Source organism: Triticum aestivum, chromosome 6D (genome assembly GCF_018294505.1).
Source record: "Triticum aestivum cultivar Chinese Spring chromosome 6D, IWGSC CS RefSeq v2.1, whole genome shotgun sequence".
Lineage (NCBI taxonomy): Eukaryota > Viridiplantae > Streptophyta > Magnoliopsida > Poales > Poaceae > Triticum > Triticum aestivum.
This window is the reverse complement of record NC_057811.1, coordinates 336,784,452-336,801,370: the sequence shown is the minus strand read 5'-3', so window position 1 is coordinate 336,801,370 and position 16,919 is coordinate 336,784,452. Positions and strand designations below refer to the sequence as shown.

The 16,919-nt window shown below is 44.8% G+C and overlaps 1 protein-coding gene across 1 annotated transcript; it reads left to right on the top strand.

The window, feature by feature from the left end:
- The first annotated feature begins 11,029 nt into the window (after window positions 1-11,029).
- On the top strand, window positions 11,030-14,370 carry LOC123141586 (iron-phytosiderophore transporter YSL15). The gene is made up of 7 exons (XM_044560690.1): window positions 11,030-11,577; window positions 11,668-11,837; window positions 12,211-12,308; window positions 12,425-12,559; window positions 12,651-12,840; window positions 12,947-13,064; window positions 13,152-14,370. Exons 1-7 carry the CDS (start codon window positions 11,148-11,150, stop codon window positions 14,081-14,083), a joined length of 2,073 nt encoding a protein of 690 aa, XP_044416625.1. The 5' UTR covers window positions 11,030-11,147; the 3' UTR covers window positions 14,084-14,370.
- The last annotated feature ends 2,549 nt before the right edge of the window (window positions 14,371-16,919 follow it).

Sequence of the window (16,919 nt, the reverse complement as noted above, 5' to 3'; positions counted from 1 at the left end):
GACCTTTTCCTTCCTCTAATGGGTATACACACATTTTAGTTGCTGCTGATTATGTTACTAAGTGGGTAGAAGCTATTCCAACTAGTAGTGCTGATCATAACACTTCTATTAAGATGCTTAAAGAAGTTATTTTCCGAGGTTCAGAGTCCCTAGATATTTAATGACTGATGGTGGTTCACATTTTATTCATGGTGCCTTTCGTAAAATGCTCGCTAAGTATGATGTTAATCATAGAATTGCATCCCCTTATCACCCACAGTCTAGTGGTCAAGTAGAATTGAGTAACAGAGAGCTCAAATTAATTTTGCAAAAGACTGTTAATAGATCTAGAAAGAATTGGTCCAAGAAACTTGATGATGCATTATGGGCATATAGAACTGCATATAAAAATCCTATGGGTATGTCTCCGTATAAAATGGTTTATGGAAAAGCATGTCACTTACCTCTCGAACTAGAACATAAGGCATATTGGGCCATTAAAGAGCTCAACTATGATTTCAAACTTGCCGGTGAGAAGAGGTTATTTGACATAAGCTCACTTGATGAATGGAGAACCCAAGCCTATGAGAATGCCAAACTGTTTAAAGAAAAAGTTAAAAGATGGCATGATAAAAGGATACAAAAGCGTGAGTTTAATGTAGGTGATTATGTGTTGCTATTCAACTCTCGTTTAAGATTTTTTGCAGGAAAACTTCTCTCTAAATGGGAAGGACCTTACGTTATCAAGGAGGTCTATCGTTCCGGTGCCATAAAAATCAACAACTTTGAAGGCACAAATCCGAAGGTGGTAAACGGTCAAAGAATCAAACATTATATCTCAGGTAATCCCATAAATGTTGAAACTAATACTATTGAAACCGTAACCCCGGAGAAATACATAAGGGACACTTTCCAGAACGTTTCAGACTCCGAAAAGGAATATGTATGTGGTACGGTAAGTAAACCGACTCCAAAACAGTTCTAATGGCAATTTTTCTCCGTTTTGGAATATTTAGAAAATTAGGAAAATAAGAAGCAGTCCGGGAAGGACACGAGGCTTCCACGAGGGTGGGAGGCGCGCCCTATCCCCTGGGCGCGCCCCCTGCCTCATGGGCACCTCGTGTACTCTCCTGACTCCATTTTCTTGCACGATACTTCTTTCTGTCGGTAAAAATTCACTATATAATCTCCCGAAGGTTTTGACCACCATATCACGCAATTATCTTCTGTTCTTGTTTCGAGCTGTTTTCTGTCAGGGTTGTCAAGGCCAGGCATCATGTCGTCCCCCTCCTCCAACAATGGTGACAACGATGCTTGGCTAATGAAGATAGAGCTGAAGAGGGAAGAACCCATGGAGATCAACAAGGATGAAGGGATCAAGAAGGTCACGGAGGACCAAGTTCCGGCAACAGAAGACATCCTTCAACTTGATCACAATCTTCTACCCCAACTGAGATTGAAGCTTTCAAGATGATTGAGTTAGCTCGTATACAAAACAAGTATCTCACACGTGAAAATATTTTGTTGAAGGAGCATATCGTTGCACTCAAGGGCATCATCCGCAAGTTGGAGGATCTCTTACACTCGATGTGCGACTACCCATCATCACCACCATCTTCTTCACCCCCAAAGAACGAGACATAATCACATGGGTATGGGCACTCCCCTTGGCAACTGCCAAGCTTGGGGGAGGTGCCCCGGTATCGTATCACCATCACACTCCTATCTTTACCGTTTTTCTTAGTTCGATCCTTTTAGTAATATCTAGATCTAGTAGAATAAAGTTTTTGGTATGATTTAGTTTTGAGTTTTGCTTTATGATCCCTTTTTGCAATCGACTCCGTGAGCTATATATAATAAAGATTAGTGTTGAGTCAGGGGCTTGATTATCTTGCTATGATCTTGAGGGAATAAAAGAAAAGAAAAATAATAAAAAGAAATAAAGAGGTCATCTTGATCTTATGGAGAGTAATGACTTCACATAGAAAGATTATGATGATTAAAAGTTGTTGAGAGTTCACAAACATAGCTTTGGTCATTGTTGCAATTAATAGGAAGTAATAAAGAAAGAGAGGCTTCACATATAAATATACTATCTTGGACATCTTTTATGATTGTGAGCACTCATTAAAATATGACATGCTAAGGAGTGGATGTTGGACAAGGAAGACAACGTAATGGGTTATGTTTTCTTACATCTGAAATAAAGTATATTGTCATGGATCATCCAACATGTTGAGCTTGCCTTTCTCCCTCATGCTAGCCAAATTCTTTGCACCAAGTAGAGATACTACTTGTGCTTCCAATACCCTTAAACCCAGTTTTGCCATAAGAGTCCACCATATCTACCTATGGATTGAGTAAGATCCTTCAAGTAGTGCAAACAATAAAAATTGCTCTCTAAATATGTATGATTTATTAGTGTGGAGAAAATAAGCTTTATACGATCTTGTGATGTGGAAGAAATAAAAGCGACAGACTGCATAATAAAGGTCCATATCACAAGTGGCAATATAAAGTGACGTTCTTTTGCATTAAGATCTCATGCATCCAACCATGAAATTGCATGAAAACCTCTGCTTCCCTCTGTGAAGGGCCTATCTTTTACTTTTATCTCTTATCCTTATGCAAGAGTCATGGTGATCTTCACCTTTCCTTTTTACGTTTTATCCTTTGGCAAGCACCTTGTGTTGGAAAGATCCTGATATATATATATATATATATATATCCAATTGGATGTAAGTTAGCATGAACTATTATTGTTGACATTACCCTTGAGGTAAAAGGTTGGGAGGCGAAACTATAAGCCCCTATCTTTCTCTGTGTCCGATTAAAACTCCGTAACCACACGTATTGCGTGAGTGTTAGCAATTGTGGAAGACTAAATGATAGTTGAGTATGTGGACTTGCTGAAAAGCTCTTACATAGACTCTTTCCGATGTTATGATAAATTGCAATTGCTTCAATGACTGAGATTATAGTTTGTTAGTTCTCAATGAAATTTCTGATTCATACTTGACATTGTGAATAGATTATTGCTTGAGAATAAGAAATCATATGACAATATCCATATATGTTGCTGTTATAAGAATGATCATGATGCCCTCATGTCCGTATTTTATTTTATCGACACCTCTACCTCTAAACATGTGGTCATATCTATCGTTATCGGCTTCCGCTTGGGGACAAGCGAGGTCTAAGCTTGGGGGAGTTTATACGTCCATTTTGCATCATGCTTTTATATTGATATTTATTGCATTATGGGCTGTTATTACACATTATGTCACAATACTTATGCATTCTCTCTTATTTTACAAGGTTTACATAAAGAGGGAGAATGCCGGCAGCTGGAATTCTGGGCTCGAAAAGGAGCAAATATTAGAGACCTATTCTGCACATCTCCAAAAGTCCTGAAACTTCACGGAAGTCATTGTTGGAATTAACAAAAAATACTGGACTAAGAAAATACCAAAGGGGGCCACACCCTGGCCACGAGGGTGGGAGGCGCGCCCTACCCCCCAGGGCGCGCCCCCTGCCTCGTGGGCCCCCTAGTGGCCCTCCGGTGCCCATCTTCTGCTATATGAAGTCTTTCGTCCGAGAAAAAAATCAGAAGCAAGCTTTTGGGAAGAAACTCCGCCGCCACGAGGCGGAACCAATCTAGGGCTCTGGCGGAGCTGTTATGCCGGGGAAACTTCCCTCCGGGAGGGGGAAATCATCGCCATCGTCATTGCCAACGCTCCTCTCATCGGGAGGGGGTCAATCTCCATCAACATCTTCACCAGCACCATCTCCTCTCAAACCCTAGTTCATCTCTTGTATCCAATCTTTGTCCCAAAGCCTCAGATTGGTACCTGTGGGTTGCTAGTAGTGTTGATTACTCCTTGTAGTTGATGCTAGTTGGTTTCTTTGGTGGAAGATCATATGTTCATATCCTATATGCATATTAATACCCCTCTGATTATGAACATGAATAAGCTTTGTGAGTAGTTACGTTTGTTCCTGAGGACACGGGAGAAGTCTTGCTATTAGTAGTCATGTGAATTTGGTATTCGTTCGATATTTTGATGAGATGTATGTTGTCTCTCCTCTAGTGGTGTTATGTGAACGTCGACTACATGACACTTCACCATTGTTTGGGCCTAGAGGAAGGCATTGGGAAGTAATAAGTAGATGATGGGTTGCTAGAGTGACAGAAGCTTAAACCCTAGTTTATGTGTTGCTTCGTAAGGGGCTGATTTGGATCCATATGTTTCATGCTATGGTTAGGTTTACCTTAATACTTCTTTTGTAGTTGCGGATGCTTGCAATAGGACTTAATCATAAGTGGGATGCTTGTCCAAGTAAGGACAGCAACCAAGCACCGGTCCACCCACATATCAAATTATCAAAGTACCGAACGCGAATCATATGAACGTGATGAAAACTAGCTTGACGATAATTCCCATGTGTCCTCGGGAGCACTTTTCTCTATATAAGAGTTTGTCCAGGCTTGTCCTTTGCTACAAAAAGGATTGGGCCACCTTGCTGCACTTTATTTACTCTTGTTACTTGTTACCCGTTACAAATTACCTTATCACAAAACTATCTGTTACCTATAATTTCAGTGCTTGCAGAGAATACCTTACTGAAAACCGCTTGTCATTTCCTTCTGCTCCTCGTTGGGTTCGACACTCTTACTTATCGAAAGGACTACGATAGATCCCCTATACTTGTGGGTCATCGCCATCTTGGCCATCAATTCAAGGAGCACGGTGACGGTGTTTACCCCCCTGAGGCTCTGGTTTACAAGAATTTACGGGCATCGTGGTTCAGAGGACCGGGCTGGGGACCGGGAGAAAGAAGAGGACGTGGCAGATCGGGTCGAGGTAGGGGCCGAGGCCGTGGCTCGTCTCAGAGGAGCCAGGAGATGTGGACTGAGCAGGAGGATCCAGAAAGTCTGAGGGGAGATGTTGCTATGGATGACGCGGATAACAACAGGAAGAGGGGTTCTCTCATGGTGTCGGACCCGAAGGGCTCTGCTAGCTCTACGCCCACTGTCCAACCAAGTAACCCTTTGCTCTTGCAGCAGAACCAAGATGCACATGCGAGTTCTCCCTCAAAGCAGGAACCAAAGAGGAACAAACTGTCGCTACCTGCCCCAGATAATGCTATGGTTAAGAACCTAGTTTTGACAATAAACAATGATGCGCGTTTGGCAGGCTCCCATGTGGAGTCGCGCCATGCACAATGAGTCTACTATGTTGGAACTGTCGCGGGGCTGGCAAACCCGCGACAGTTCGAGAGCTTCGTGATCTAACGAGGCAACTTGCCCCCTCTGTATTATGCATCATTGAAACTCAGATAGAGGGCTCTCAAGTAGAGAATTTAGCAGGCTCATTAGGTTTTACCAATAGCTTTGTAGTCAGTAGCTCTGGCAGAAGTGGTGGACTCGGTATCTTTTGGAATGATGAAATAAAGCTAGTGGTTGATGGCTACTCCAAGTATCATATTAATGTTGTGATTGATGATTTGGCTCACATAAAAACAAGGGTCACCTTCGTCTATGGGGAGGCCCAAGTTTCAGAAAGATATAAAACATGGGACATGTTGCGTAGTATCGTTGGAGTTAAGGATCTGCCATGGATGGTTATGGGAGATTTCAACGAGGTGTTATACTCGCACGAGCATGATGGAGTGGCAAACAGAAGTCAGGCATAGATGGACGCGTTTAGAGATGCACTTGATACGTGCGGTTTGTCAGATATAGGGTTCAAGGGAATCGGCTGGACTTTTGAAAAAAGGTGGCAGGGGGGACTTACACCAAAGTACGACTGGATAGATGTGTCGCAAACCCAGCGTGGTCCCTGGCCTTCCCAATGGCATCTCTAGAACACAAACATGTGGCTTCTTCCGATCATATCCATATATTCCTCTAGCTTAATACGTTGCATGCATGTGCACGAGGACCGAGGCAGTTCAGGTACGAGATGTGCTGGGAGCGCGACCTCATGCATGCGGAAGTAATTGGCGAGGGCTGGGCCTCACAGAATCTGGAACAGGGCCGACCGCTGGAATAGGTTCGACAAAAGCTGCAGCGGGTGTCGGGGGATCTCTCTGCATGGGATCGCGTGCATTTTGGGAAAGTCAGGCAGCAGATTGCTTGGCTGCAAAAACAGCTACAGGAGCTGTGCGGTCTCCCAAGTAGATCCGGTCATAATCATTTGGAGTTAAAAATCACAGAAAATCTGGTTGAGCTTTATCATCACGAGGAAATTTTATGGCGACAGAGGGCAAGGCTCGAGTGGCTGATGCATGGAGATAAAAATACGTACTTTTTTCATTTACGTGCGAGTAGAAGGAGACGGAAAAAGTCTTATCAGGGCTCTACAGAAGGAGTCCAGTCAGATCACTGAGGATAGAGATGAGATGGAAGCAATGACCACCGCTTTTTACAAGAACTTGTACACCTCAGAGGGGGTGCAGGATATGGAGAGTGTCCTCTCAACCGTGCCCCGCAAAGTAACACGGGGCATGAATGATATGTTGAACGAGCCCTACACACAGGCAGAAGTCAAAAAATCCCCTTTCCAAATGTTTCCCACAAAGTCACCGGGCCCGGATGGGTTCCCGGCCCATTTCTTTCAACGCCATTGGGAGATCTGTGGTGATGATGTTACAAAAGCAGTGCTTGACATTGTGGAGGGCAAGGAGTCAGCAAGAAGCATCAACGAGACAGTCTCAGTGTTGATCCCAAAGGTGAAAAATCCCACGTTATTGTCACAGTTCCGGCCCATCAGCCTTTGCAATATCCTCTACAAAATTGCATCCAAGGTAATATCTAACCGTTTGAAAATCATTTTACCGGAGATCATTTCAGAGGAGCAGTCAGCTTTCGTTCCGGGGAGATTGATAACTGATAATATTGTGACTGCTTACGAGTGTCTGCACTTCATGAAGAGGAACAAAGCAAAGAAACATCAATCATGTGCTTTGAAACTTGACATGATGAAAGCTTATGATAGAGTCGAGTGGGAGTACTTGCAAGCAATCATGCTGAAACTTGGTTTCTCTCAGAGATGGGTGGATATTGTTATGGGACTGGTATCTTCAGTCACTTTTTCAGTCCAGTTTAATGGGAAGAGGTTGGAGGAGTTTACACCAACACGTGGAATCAGACAAGGGGACCCAACATCTCCGTACTTGTTCTAGCTAGCAGCAGAGGGCCTTTCGTGCCTGTTAAAATCTAGAAGTGAGTCATCCAACATGAGTGGTTTACAAGTGGCGCCTTCGGCACCAAAGGTGAATCATTTATTATGCGCTGATGACAGCCTGCTATTCTTCAAGGCAAATAGTATGGGTGCTACCGAGGTGAACCTAGTCCTGGACAGGTACTGTCGGGCTTCAGGACAGCGCATTAACTACAAGAAGTCATCTGTTTATTTCAGCAAAGGGGTTCCCGAGAGCATCTGAACAGAGGTGAAGGCGGTGATGCAAGTTCCAAACGAGACCCTAAATGAGAAATATTTAGGAATGCCCTCGGACATAGGCTCTTCTAAAAACGGTGCTTTTAAATATTTGAAGGACCATCTATGGAGCAAAGTTCAAGGGTGGATTGAGAGCACAATGTCTTCAGCAGGCAAGGAGGTTTTGGTAAAAGCGGTTTCCCAAACAGTTCCAGTCTTCTCTATGTCCTGTTTCAAATTGCCACGAGGTCTGTGCGAACACCTAAATTTGTTAATTCGGAAATTTTGGTTGGGGAGCAAAGAAGGAAAGCGCAAACCCCATTGGGTCTCGTGGAAAACTATGACTCAACCAAAAGGCATGGGTGGGCTAGGTTTCAAGGATTTTGAGCTATTTAATCTGGCTATGTTAGCCAAACAGGCATGGAGGCTATTGCAGGAGCCGGACTCTCTTAGCGCGCGCATATTAAAGAGCATATATTATCCAAGTTGTTCGATCTTGGAAGCTTCTTTGGGAAATCACCCTAGCCAGATTTGGAGAGCCATAGTGGAGGGACGTGACACTCTAAAAGTTGGTCTGATTAAGCGTATTGGAACCGGAGAAACGACAAGGATCTGGGAAGACAACTGGCTACCTAGAGAGGAGATGATGAAACCTTATGGGTGCATTACTCAAAACCCTCCGCTGCTAGTGTCCGAGCTCATAGATAGCACATCAACATGTTGGGTCAGAGAAAGAGTGGAGTCAGTGTTCATGCCGATGGATACTCAAGTCATACTACGTATCCCCTTATGCACCCGCAATATTCCAGATTTTTGGAGTTGGCACTATGAAAAGAATGGCCTCTTTTCGGTCCGTTCGGCATACCGCATGCTTGTGGCTACCAAATCAAGAAGAGAAGTATGGCTGGAGAATAATGCGGGTACTTCAAGCGCGACGACGGAGGAAAGATCTTGGAAGTGTTTGTGGAAAACTAGAGTCCCTGGAAAGGCGAGGATGTTCCTTTGGAGACTATCAAAGCATTCGATCCCAACGAACGACGTCCGGGCTAGAAGACATATGGCACATTCGAACTCATGTGGTCTATGCGGGGCTCCCGATTTGTGGAGACATTCACTCCTAGATTGCACGATGTCATGGTGCACCTGGGCGCTTGTAGACGGGGAACTTTTGCAAAAACTGGCGGAAACCACCGAACCAAAGGCCAAGCAGTGGCTCTTTACATTAATGGAGCTGTTATCACATGCTAAATTTGTGAAGCTCTCGGTGACTCTGTGGGCTATCTGGGCAGCGAGGCGGAAGGCCATTCATGAAGGAATTTTTTAAAGCCCACATGCGATCATGTCTTTTGTCGACAGGTACATCGATGAATTTGAGGTAATCAATGGGAGACAGGAGCCGGCAAGGACCGAACCCAGGGTGGTAATCATCGGCGGCAGGAAACCAAAAGCCCCTCCAGCGGGCTATGCTAAAATTAACGTAGATGCGGGGTGCAGAACAGGAAGCAGGGGGACAGCTGCAGCGGTATGCAGAGATAACATGGGGACGTTCCTCGGAAGTTCGGCTCTAGTCATCAGAGGAGTGGATGACCCTGCGACTCTAAAGGCAATTGCGTGCTGGGAAGCCCTGGCGCTCGCAGCTGATCTTCATTTAAATCAGTTTGTCATATCTTCTGATGCAAAGGAGGTGGTGAGTGCTATCCACAACGACAGTAGCGGTCCTTATGGAGCTATCATTAAGGAGATCAGAGTCCAACAATTATCTTTTCATTGTAATTTTCGTTTTGAAGGTCATTTGAACAATTTAGAAGCTCATAGATTAGCCAAGCATTCTCTTTCCTTGGGTCTGGGGCGCCATGTTTGGCTAGGCCAACCCCATGACCTGAACTGTATTCCACTTTATATGGTTTTTGATGAATAAAGCTTGGTTATTTCCCTTAAAAAAATTGATGTGGGAGCTACCCTGATCGAACGTCAGCGCCATATTGGAATCCTTTTTATTTTGTGCAGCATTGGTTGAGGTTACCAAAAAAAAATAAACAGAAAACCAATGGCGGGGAGGAAAAAACCTAGAAAGAAAGTGAGACGAACCTACCAACTCGATAAAGGAGGGAGGTCCTTGTAAATAGGAATCCTAGCGAAGTCAGCAGCCCCGGGTTATTCGGCTAATCCAATATTCTGGACTTTCTAGATTGCGCAAATATGGATCATTGGCAGCCGCTTCTTTTCTTTGACCGAATCTCGTGTTCCCTTTGCATCCAGCGGCAAGATTATTGCTCACACACCACCACTACTTTTCTTACTCCTTTGCAACTCCTGCTTAGTGCTTGGTGCCTAAACTTGTGTTTTTTTTTGCGGGTGACTAAACTTGTGTTTTTGACAAGCCCTTGCTGCTTAAACTGAAGGATACTGTATTTCTTTTAGCCAGGGTCAACTGGAGCACAGCATATTGTACGTGCCAAAGTTGTCATCGCATAGGTAAGGCACAAAAAGCGGCATGAAGCAGGCGTATTGTTGTGCTGTATCTTCTACAGGGAAATACAGTACCAATTCCAAGCTGCCTAAATGAACATTGTTTTCTCTCGTTGACTTGCTAAAATCTACTGTTCTTTTATTCGTCACATTATTCTCTTTGACAACTGATTGGGTGTGAACTTTTTATGGCTGAATCGTATCGATGTCGACGTTAAGCGTCAACTAAATCTCCCTTTATCAAAAAAAGTTCTAGTATTTCGAAACATGTCAAAATTTAGAAATGCAAACCGAGCTCAGTTACAATTCGGATGCAAGAACAACTTTCGGTTGCTTCGAGAGAGCTGGTTTCTTCAGCTAATTAAACGAAGTCACACAAACACTAGTTTTTTTAATTTGTATGCTTAAAAGAATAGTCCCTTTTTTTTAGCCCGAAATAGTCCCTTTTTTGCATGAACACAATACATTCTTCAGTTCTTTTATGGATATGAGGCACCGGCACTTCTGATATTCCAGCATGATCAATAGGTGATTTTCCCTAATACATGTCATTAGCTCCATGTCCAAGGAAGTCGTGATCCATTAATTACTTTGGGAATGAAGCTTACGGCATGATGGCACGAAAAGTGCCGCCACTGATAGCCCCCCTCTGGCTGTCTTCCTTCCTTCTCTGTTCCTTTCTTTAACAACTCTCTTTGAGTCCGACAGCTTATAGTACACAGTTCTTTTTTGAAGGGTGTCTTGGTACACACTGACACGACAGTTTCCTACTAGTTTATCAGTGATCCAGAGTCAAAGGAACCCGCGATATGACATCCCGTAACACTGCCGATCAGCTTCGGATGGATCACCGAGGTACTGTAAATCAGGGCCGCAGCTACATCATCTGTAGTACTTGGTCAGGAACATCCGCTTACACCATGAATAAAACAGTACATGAAAAAGTAAGAGGGTGGACTTTTCCCAATGATTCTCTCTATATAAACCGTGGCATCGGCCATGATTAACATCACAATCTCACCCCAAAAGCACACGGTTGCAGCTCGCCTCGTGGGCGGAAACGGGGTACGACTTCCTGGAAGCTGCAGCCTCGAGTGATTCTTCTTCCACAGTACAGTGATCAGTCGAGCCGTACGACCTTGACCGTTGAGGCGAGCGATGCTCCCTGCTAGTTCTTGCTCGAAAATGCTGGGCAGAATTTGGTCTTGGTGAAGAAGGATTTATTTTCATTCTTGTTTAATTTGGTTTCATGCTCCGATGGCAGCAGCTGCGGAGGCAAGGAGCAGAGTCGCCATGGACGTCATCGCGCCGGACCGCACCAAGATCGCGCCGGAGATCGAGAAGGACGAGGCCCTGGAGGGCGACAGGGAGTCGGACCCCGCGCTGGCGTCGACGCGCGAGTGGCAGTTCGAGGCCATGCCGCGGTGGCAGGACGAGCTGACGGTGCGGGGCATGGTGGCGGCGCTGCTCATCGGGTTCATCTACACCGTCATCGTGATGAAGATCGCGCTCACCACCGGGCTGGTGCCCACGCTGAACGTCTCCGCCGCGCTGCTCTCCTTCCTGGCGCTCCGCGGGTGGACGCGCCTGCTGGACCGCTTCGGCATCGTGTCCCGCCCATTCACGCGGCAGGAGAACACCATCGTCCAGACCTGCGGCGTGGCCTGCTACACCATCGCGTTCGCCGGTTAGCACCGCATCATTCCTGGTCATGCCATGACGCCAGTCTCTGTAGTATAGTTCTTGATTGATTGGTGTTTGTGACTGGGCGCTGCAGGTGGGTTCGGGTCAACCTTGCTGGGCCTGAACAAGAAGACGTACGAGCTGGCCGGAGACTCGCCGGGCAACGTGCCGGGAAGCTGGAAGGAGCCAGGGATAGGCTGGATGACGGGATTCCTCCTTGCTTGCAGCTTCGGGGGCCTCCTCACCTTGATTCCCCTCAGACAGGTCTCTTTCTTCCCTTCCGTTTTCCCAACCTTTTTGTGTGCAATGTGTTACGATATACTACTAGTAGTACGTTACATTAAATTAGCTCATCCACACCGGATATATATGCACGGTTGTATTTTAATAAGTTTAGAACGGATACAAATTTAAGAAGATAACACAATCCGTTACACGTTAGACAATTGCGCCTGGTTTTCATTTTCTTTTTTTAAAAAATATTCTGATATATTCATCTTCAATCATGACAGTACAACAAACATCAGAAATAATAAAAATTACATTCAGATCCGTTGACCACCTAGCGACGACTGCAAGCAGTGAAATTCGGTTTTCATCCGTTTGGCCATTTAATGATTTGACATAATGTGTTCAGGTATTGGTCGTTGACTACAAATTAGTTTACCCAAGTGGGACTGCAACTGCTATCCTTATAAATGGGTTTCATACCGATGTAGGGGACAAGAATTCAAGGTATGTACATTGTGACTTAGTTATGCTCGTTGCATTGTCCTTTCAATCATTAAACCGAGCAATTTGTAGTGAGTTTTTGACCTGTATGAATTAATCTTACCTTCTACGCATGACAGGAAGCAAATCCGTGGATTCCTGAAGTACTTTGGGGGTAGCTTTCTATGGAGTTTCTTCCAATGGTTCTACACCGGGGGAGATGCATGTGGATTTGTTCAGTTCCCTACTTTCGGTTTGAAGGCCTGGAAGCAAACGTAATTCTTTTGACTTGTTGCTTCTCATTGTGGATTGCCACAATTTTTGGCATGTGATCTCTTAACTCAAAGCTTATTATTTGTGTTTCAGATTCTACTTTGACTTTAGCATGACATACGTTGGTGCCGGGATGATTTGCCCACATATAGTAAATATCTCTACCCTCCTTGGTGCAATTATCTCATGGGGAATAATGTGGCCACTCATTAGTAAACACAAGGGGGATTGGTACCCTGCAAAAGCACCAGAAAGCAGCATGAAAAGTTTGTACGGTTACAAGGTATCTACCACAACTCTCTTTTTTCCTTTAGTTACAATCACATAAATTAATAGCATGCCGTAATGAAAACTTGCATGTCACTGACCATGATTTCGTCACCACCCAGGCCTTCATATGCATAGCTCTCATCATGGGGGATGGCATGTACCACTTCATAAAAATTGTTGGCATCACTGCTGTGAGCATGTATCGACAATTTAGTCGCAAGCAGGTTGACAACAAAGGTAAGCACAAAGGACAACATAAAATTCAGTGCATCACCAATCAAGAAATGAGTTTTTTTTTTCTAATGTTGAGCGAATGAATTGCAGCAAAAAATGTGGACGATACACTCTCACTTGAGGAATTTCAACGCCAGGAGATCTTTAAGAGAGGCCATATCCCCTCTTGGATGGCATACACCGGTTATGCCTTGTTTAGCGTTCTTGCAGTGGTTACCATACCAGTAATGTTCAAACAAGTGAAGTGGTATTATGTTGTTATAGCCTATGTCGTTGCCCCCATGCTTGGATTCGCTAATTCCTATGGTACGGGGCTTACCGACATCAACATGGGCTATAACTATGGCAAGATTGCTCTCTTTGTCTTTGCGGGATGGGCCGGCAAGGATAATGGTGTCATTGCAGGCCTTGTTGCTGACACCCTAGTCAAGCAGCTGGTGCTTATCTCAGCCGATTTGATGCAAGATTTCAAGACGGGTTATCTCACTCAAACATCACCAAAATCGATGATGATTGCACAAGTTATTGGAACAGCCATGGGTTGCATTATCTCCCCCCTCACGTTCATGCTCTTCTACAAGGCATTTGATATTGGTAACCCAGATGGTACTTGGAAGGCACCTTATGCACTCATATACCGCAATATGGCAATACTTGGTGTGGAGGGCTTCTCAGTGTTACCGAAGTATTGCATTGCAATATCTGGCGGATTTTTCGCATTTGCGGCAATTTTCAGTATAGCAAGAGATGTCATGCCACACAAGTATGCGAAGTATGTGCCCCTACCAATGGCAATGGCAGTTCCATTCCTTGTAGGTGGGAGCTTTGCTATTGATATGTGCCTCGGGAGTTTGATAGTTTTTGCATGGACCAAGATAAACAAGAAGGAGGCTGGCTTCATGGTGCCCGCAGTTGCATCCGCTTTGATATGTGGGGATGGCATATGGACGTTTCCTGCTTCAATACTTGCTCTTGCCAAGATTAAACCACCAATTTGCATGAAGTTTCTACCTGCTGCCTAAACAACCAAAAAGTGTGCTAGGTGACCAAAGATGCATTGAATTTCCATAGTTGTGCCTCCCTGAACTATATTTGTAATGTGTTGTTTTATTCAGGATGCTTCGGTACTCGAGCTGTCTAGAGATGATAGAGTGGTGTGTGGTTTTACAATATTACAACTGGATGAATTTCCCCTTTTATTGATATTTCTTGTGATTATAACTTTAATCGGGTGTGCCTATTAAGTTGGCGTGAATACATAGTATGTACTTTGTGCTTGTACATTTGGAACTTGATATTTCTCTTAGTATATGACCCGCACAAGTATAAATCTTGGTTTTACTTATTGATGCACAGAGTACAGCTAAGCATGTAAATGATACTCATTCAGATTTCGCCTTGTTGTAACTCCCAACCATAGCCGCCACAACATCCCTACACGCCATTGCCACAGTCGCACTCCTCTTTCCCATCTGGCGGCCTCGACGACTACAAGAGGAGTGGGTATCCGCCTATCTCCTTATGTTTTTGTTCCCTAGTGACATCGACAAGGTGGCAACGACGATGGTGTGTTGGAATAAGATCTCTCCCTACCCCAACGGCTTTTGATCCAACACCGATGAAGGGACTATGAGAGTTTGTGTGCCCAGAAATGTTGGTTCTATTCATATCTTGGCAATTGGTGTGTCTTTTGAGGAGAACTATTGGTTGGCTATTCGTATGATGACTTTGACATCTTCTTCCGTGTTGTTCCGCGGCAGGTGAGGGAGTACTGGTGAAAGAACATGCGGTGCCCCCATGTTTGGTTTTGGTAATTGATGACAATCTCTATGGACTAATGGTTGCCTTGAGTTATATTTGAAGGATTTGTCCACAGGCATTTCTTGAATTTCATGTGTTGGTTTCAAGGAGTTTATGTGGTGATCAAGGTGTTATTAAGGAATTATCCAAAGATTGGTCATGTGAGAGTTGAGCTTATTGCAAGCATGTCTTGGAGAAGAAGATTGTGTGATCATTCATGTATATCTTCACGACATCATCCAAAAGAAGAGAGTTGAAAAGATTCAAGGTTGATCAAGACTAAGTCAAGAGTGAATCAACTTGATCAACTCACAAAGCGTAGAAGATGTACCGAGAGGGATCAAGCGATCCCATGGTGTGGTAAGCATTGTCAATTACGCTTTGTGTACTAACCCATGATCTTCGTGAGGGTTCTTTGTGGGGTTAGGTTGCGGTGTGCAAGTTCAAGTGAAGCATCATGAAAGAGATCAAATGCTTGAAGCTTGCCGTCCATTGTGGTGACAATGGACTTGTGAAGATGTTGCGGTGTGCAAGTTCAAGTAAAGCATCATGAAGAGATCAAATGCTTGAAGCTTGCCGTCCATTGTGGTGACAATGGACTTGTGAAGATGTGCGGAAGAGTGGCTCACCCATAGTGAAGTATGGGGGAGCAATCAACTAGTCTTCATCGAGCCAATGCAACCAAGAAAGGTGGTCCAACTTGAGGGAGTCAAGATCGTCATCATCTAGCTCAAGTGGACCATGTGCAAGGCAAAGGTTTGCCCTTGATAGGTTTTCTATTTTACCGGTCTCGTGATGGTAGTTGGGAGACCGGGTTATAGGATCGATTGTCGTGCTATCAAGGGGGGCTCTCGATGAGTAGCTTGATCGTATCATTCGTAAAGAGCTCAAACCATTGCATCCTTGCATCATCTTTCTTGGTTCTTGTTTGGTTCTTCTCTTTGTGAGTTTTGGCGAGTTCATCGAAAACGGAGTTCACTCGCATCTTCTATGATGTTTCCGATGTTGGAAGGTTATGCCGGTTCTTCTCGGTTGGAGGTTTCACTCCTCTATTTTGTTGGCATAGCTTCCTTGCCTCTTCTTACTATAACCAGTCGCCGTTTTGATGTTACTCGTCGTCTTATATCCAACAAGCTTGAGTTTGCTCAATTCGGAGGTCATATGCAGAAGTTATGGCAGTTTTGGTTTCCCGTGGAGTATACTTGTTTTCGTGGAAGTGGCTTTAGGATGGTCCCAGCGGTAGTACCGCGGTACCCAGCGGTAGTACCGCTTAGGGGTCACAAGCGGCAGTACCGCTCCGCAGCGGTAGTACCGCTGGTGGGTCCTCAACAGTAGTACCGCTGCGGTACCAGGCCCCTGCCGCGTCAACTCGAGGGGTCTTTTTTCGTGTCGGATTGTGCGGTACTTCGCAGCGGCAGTAGAGCGGCAGTGCCGCTCATGAGCGGTAGTACCGTCCTACCACCGCGGCAGTACCGCTCGAGTTCGTATCTCTCCTGCCCTCCTAACTCCACGGTAGTACCGCCCGGGGGAGCGGTAGTACCGCTGTTCCCAGCGGTAGTACCGCTGCCTTATGCGGTAGTACCGCCCTCTGCGGGGTTGTTTTGGGGGTAACGGTTGGATTGTTCCCTCCACTATAAAAGAGAGTCTTCTTCCCCAATGAACCTTATCTCTTGAGCTCGTGTTCTTCCCCCATTGTTGACCTTCTTCGAGCTTGCTATCTCTCAATCCCTCCATGGATTCTTACTAGTTTTTGGGGGAAAAGAGAGAGAGGAGATCTAGATCCACATTTCCACCAATCACTTTCTCCCCTAGGTGAGGGGAACCCCTTGGATCTAGATCTTGGAGTTCTTGGTGTTCTCCTTCTCGTTCTTCCTCTCTTTTTCCTCCCTAGCATTAGTTGCTTTGATGGGATTTGAGAGTGAAGGACTTGGGCACTACGTGTGCCCTTGCCATTGCATTTGGTGCATCGGTTTGAGTTCTCCACGGTGATACGTGGAAGTTACAAGTTGAGAAGCTTATTACTCTTGGGTGCTTGGTGCCCTTGAGCTTGTTCCTCTT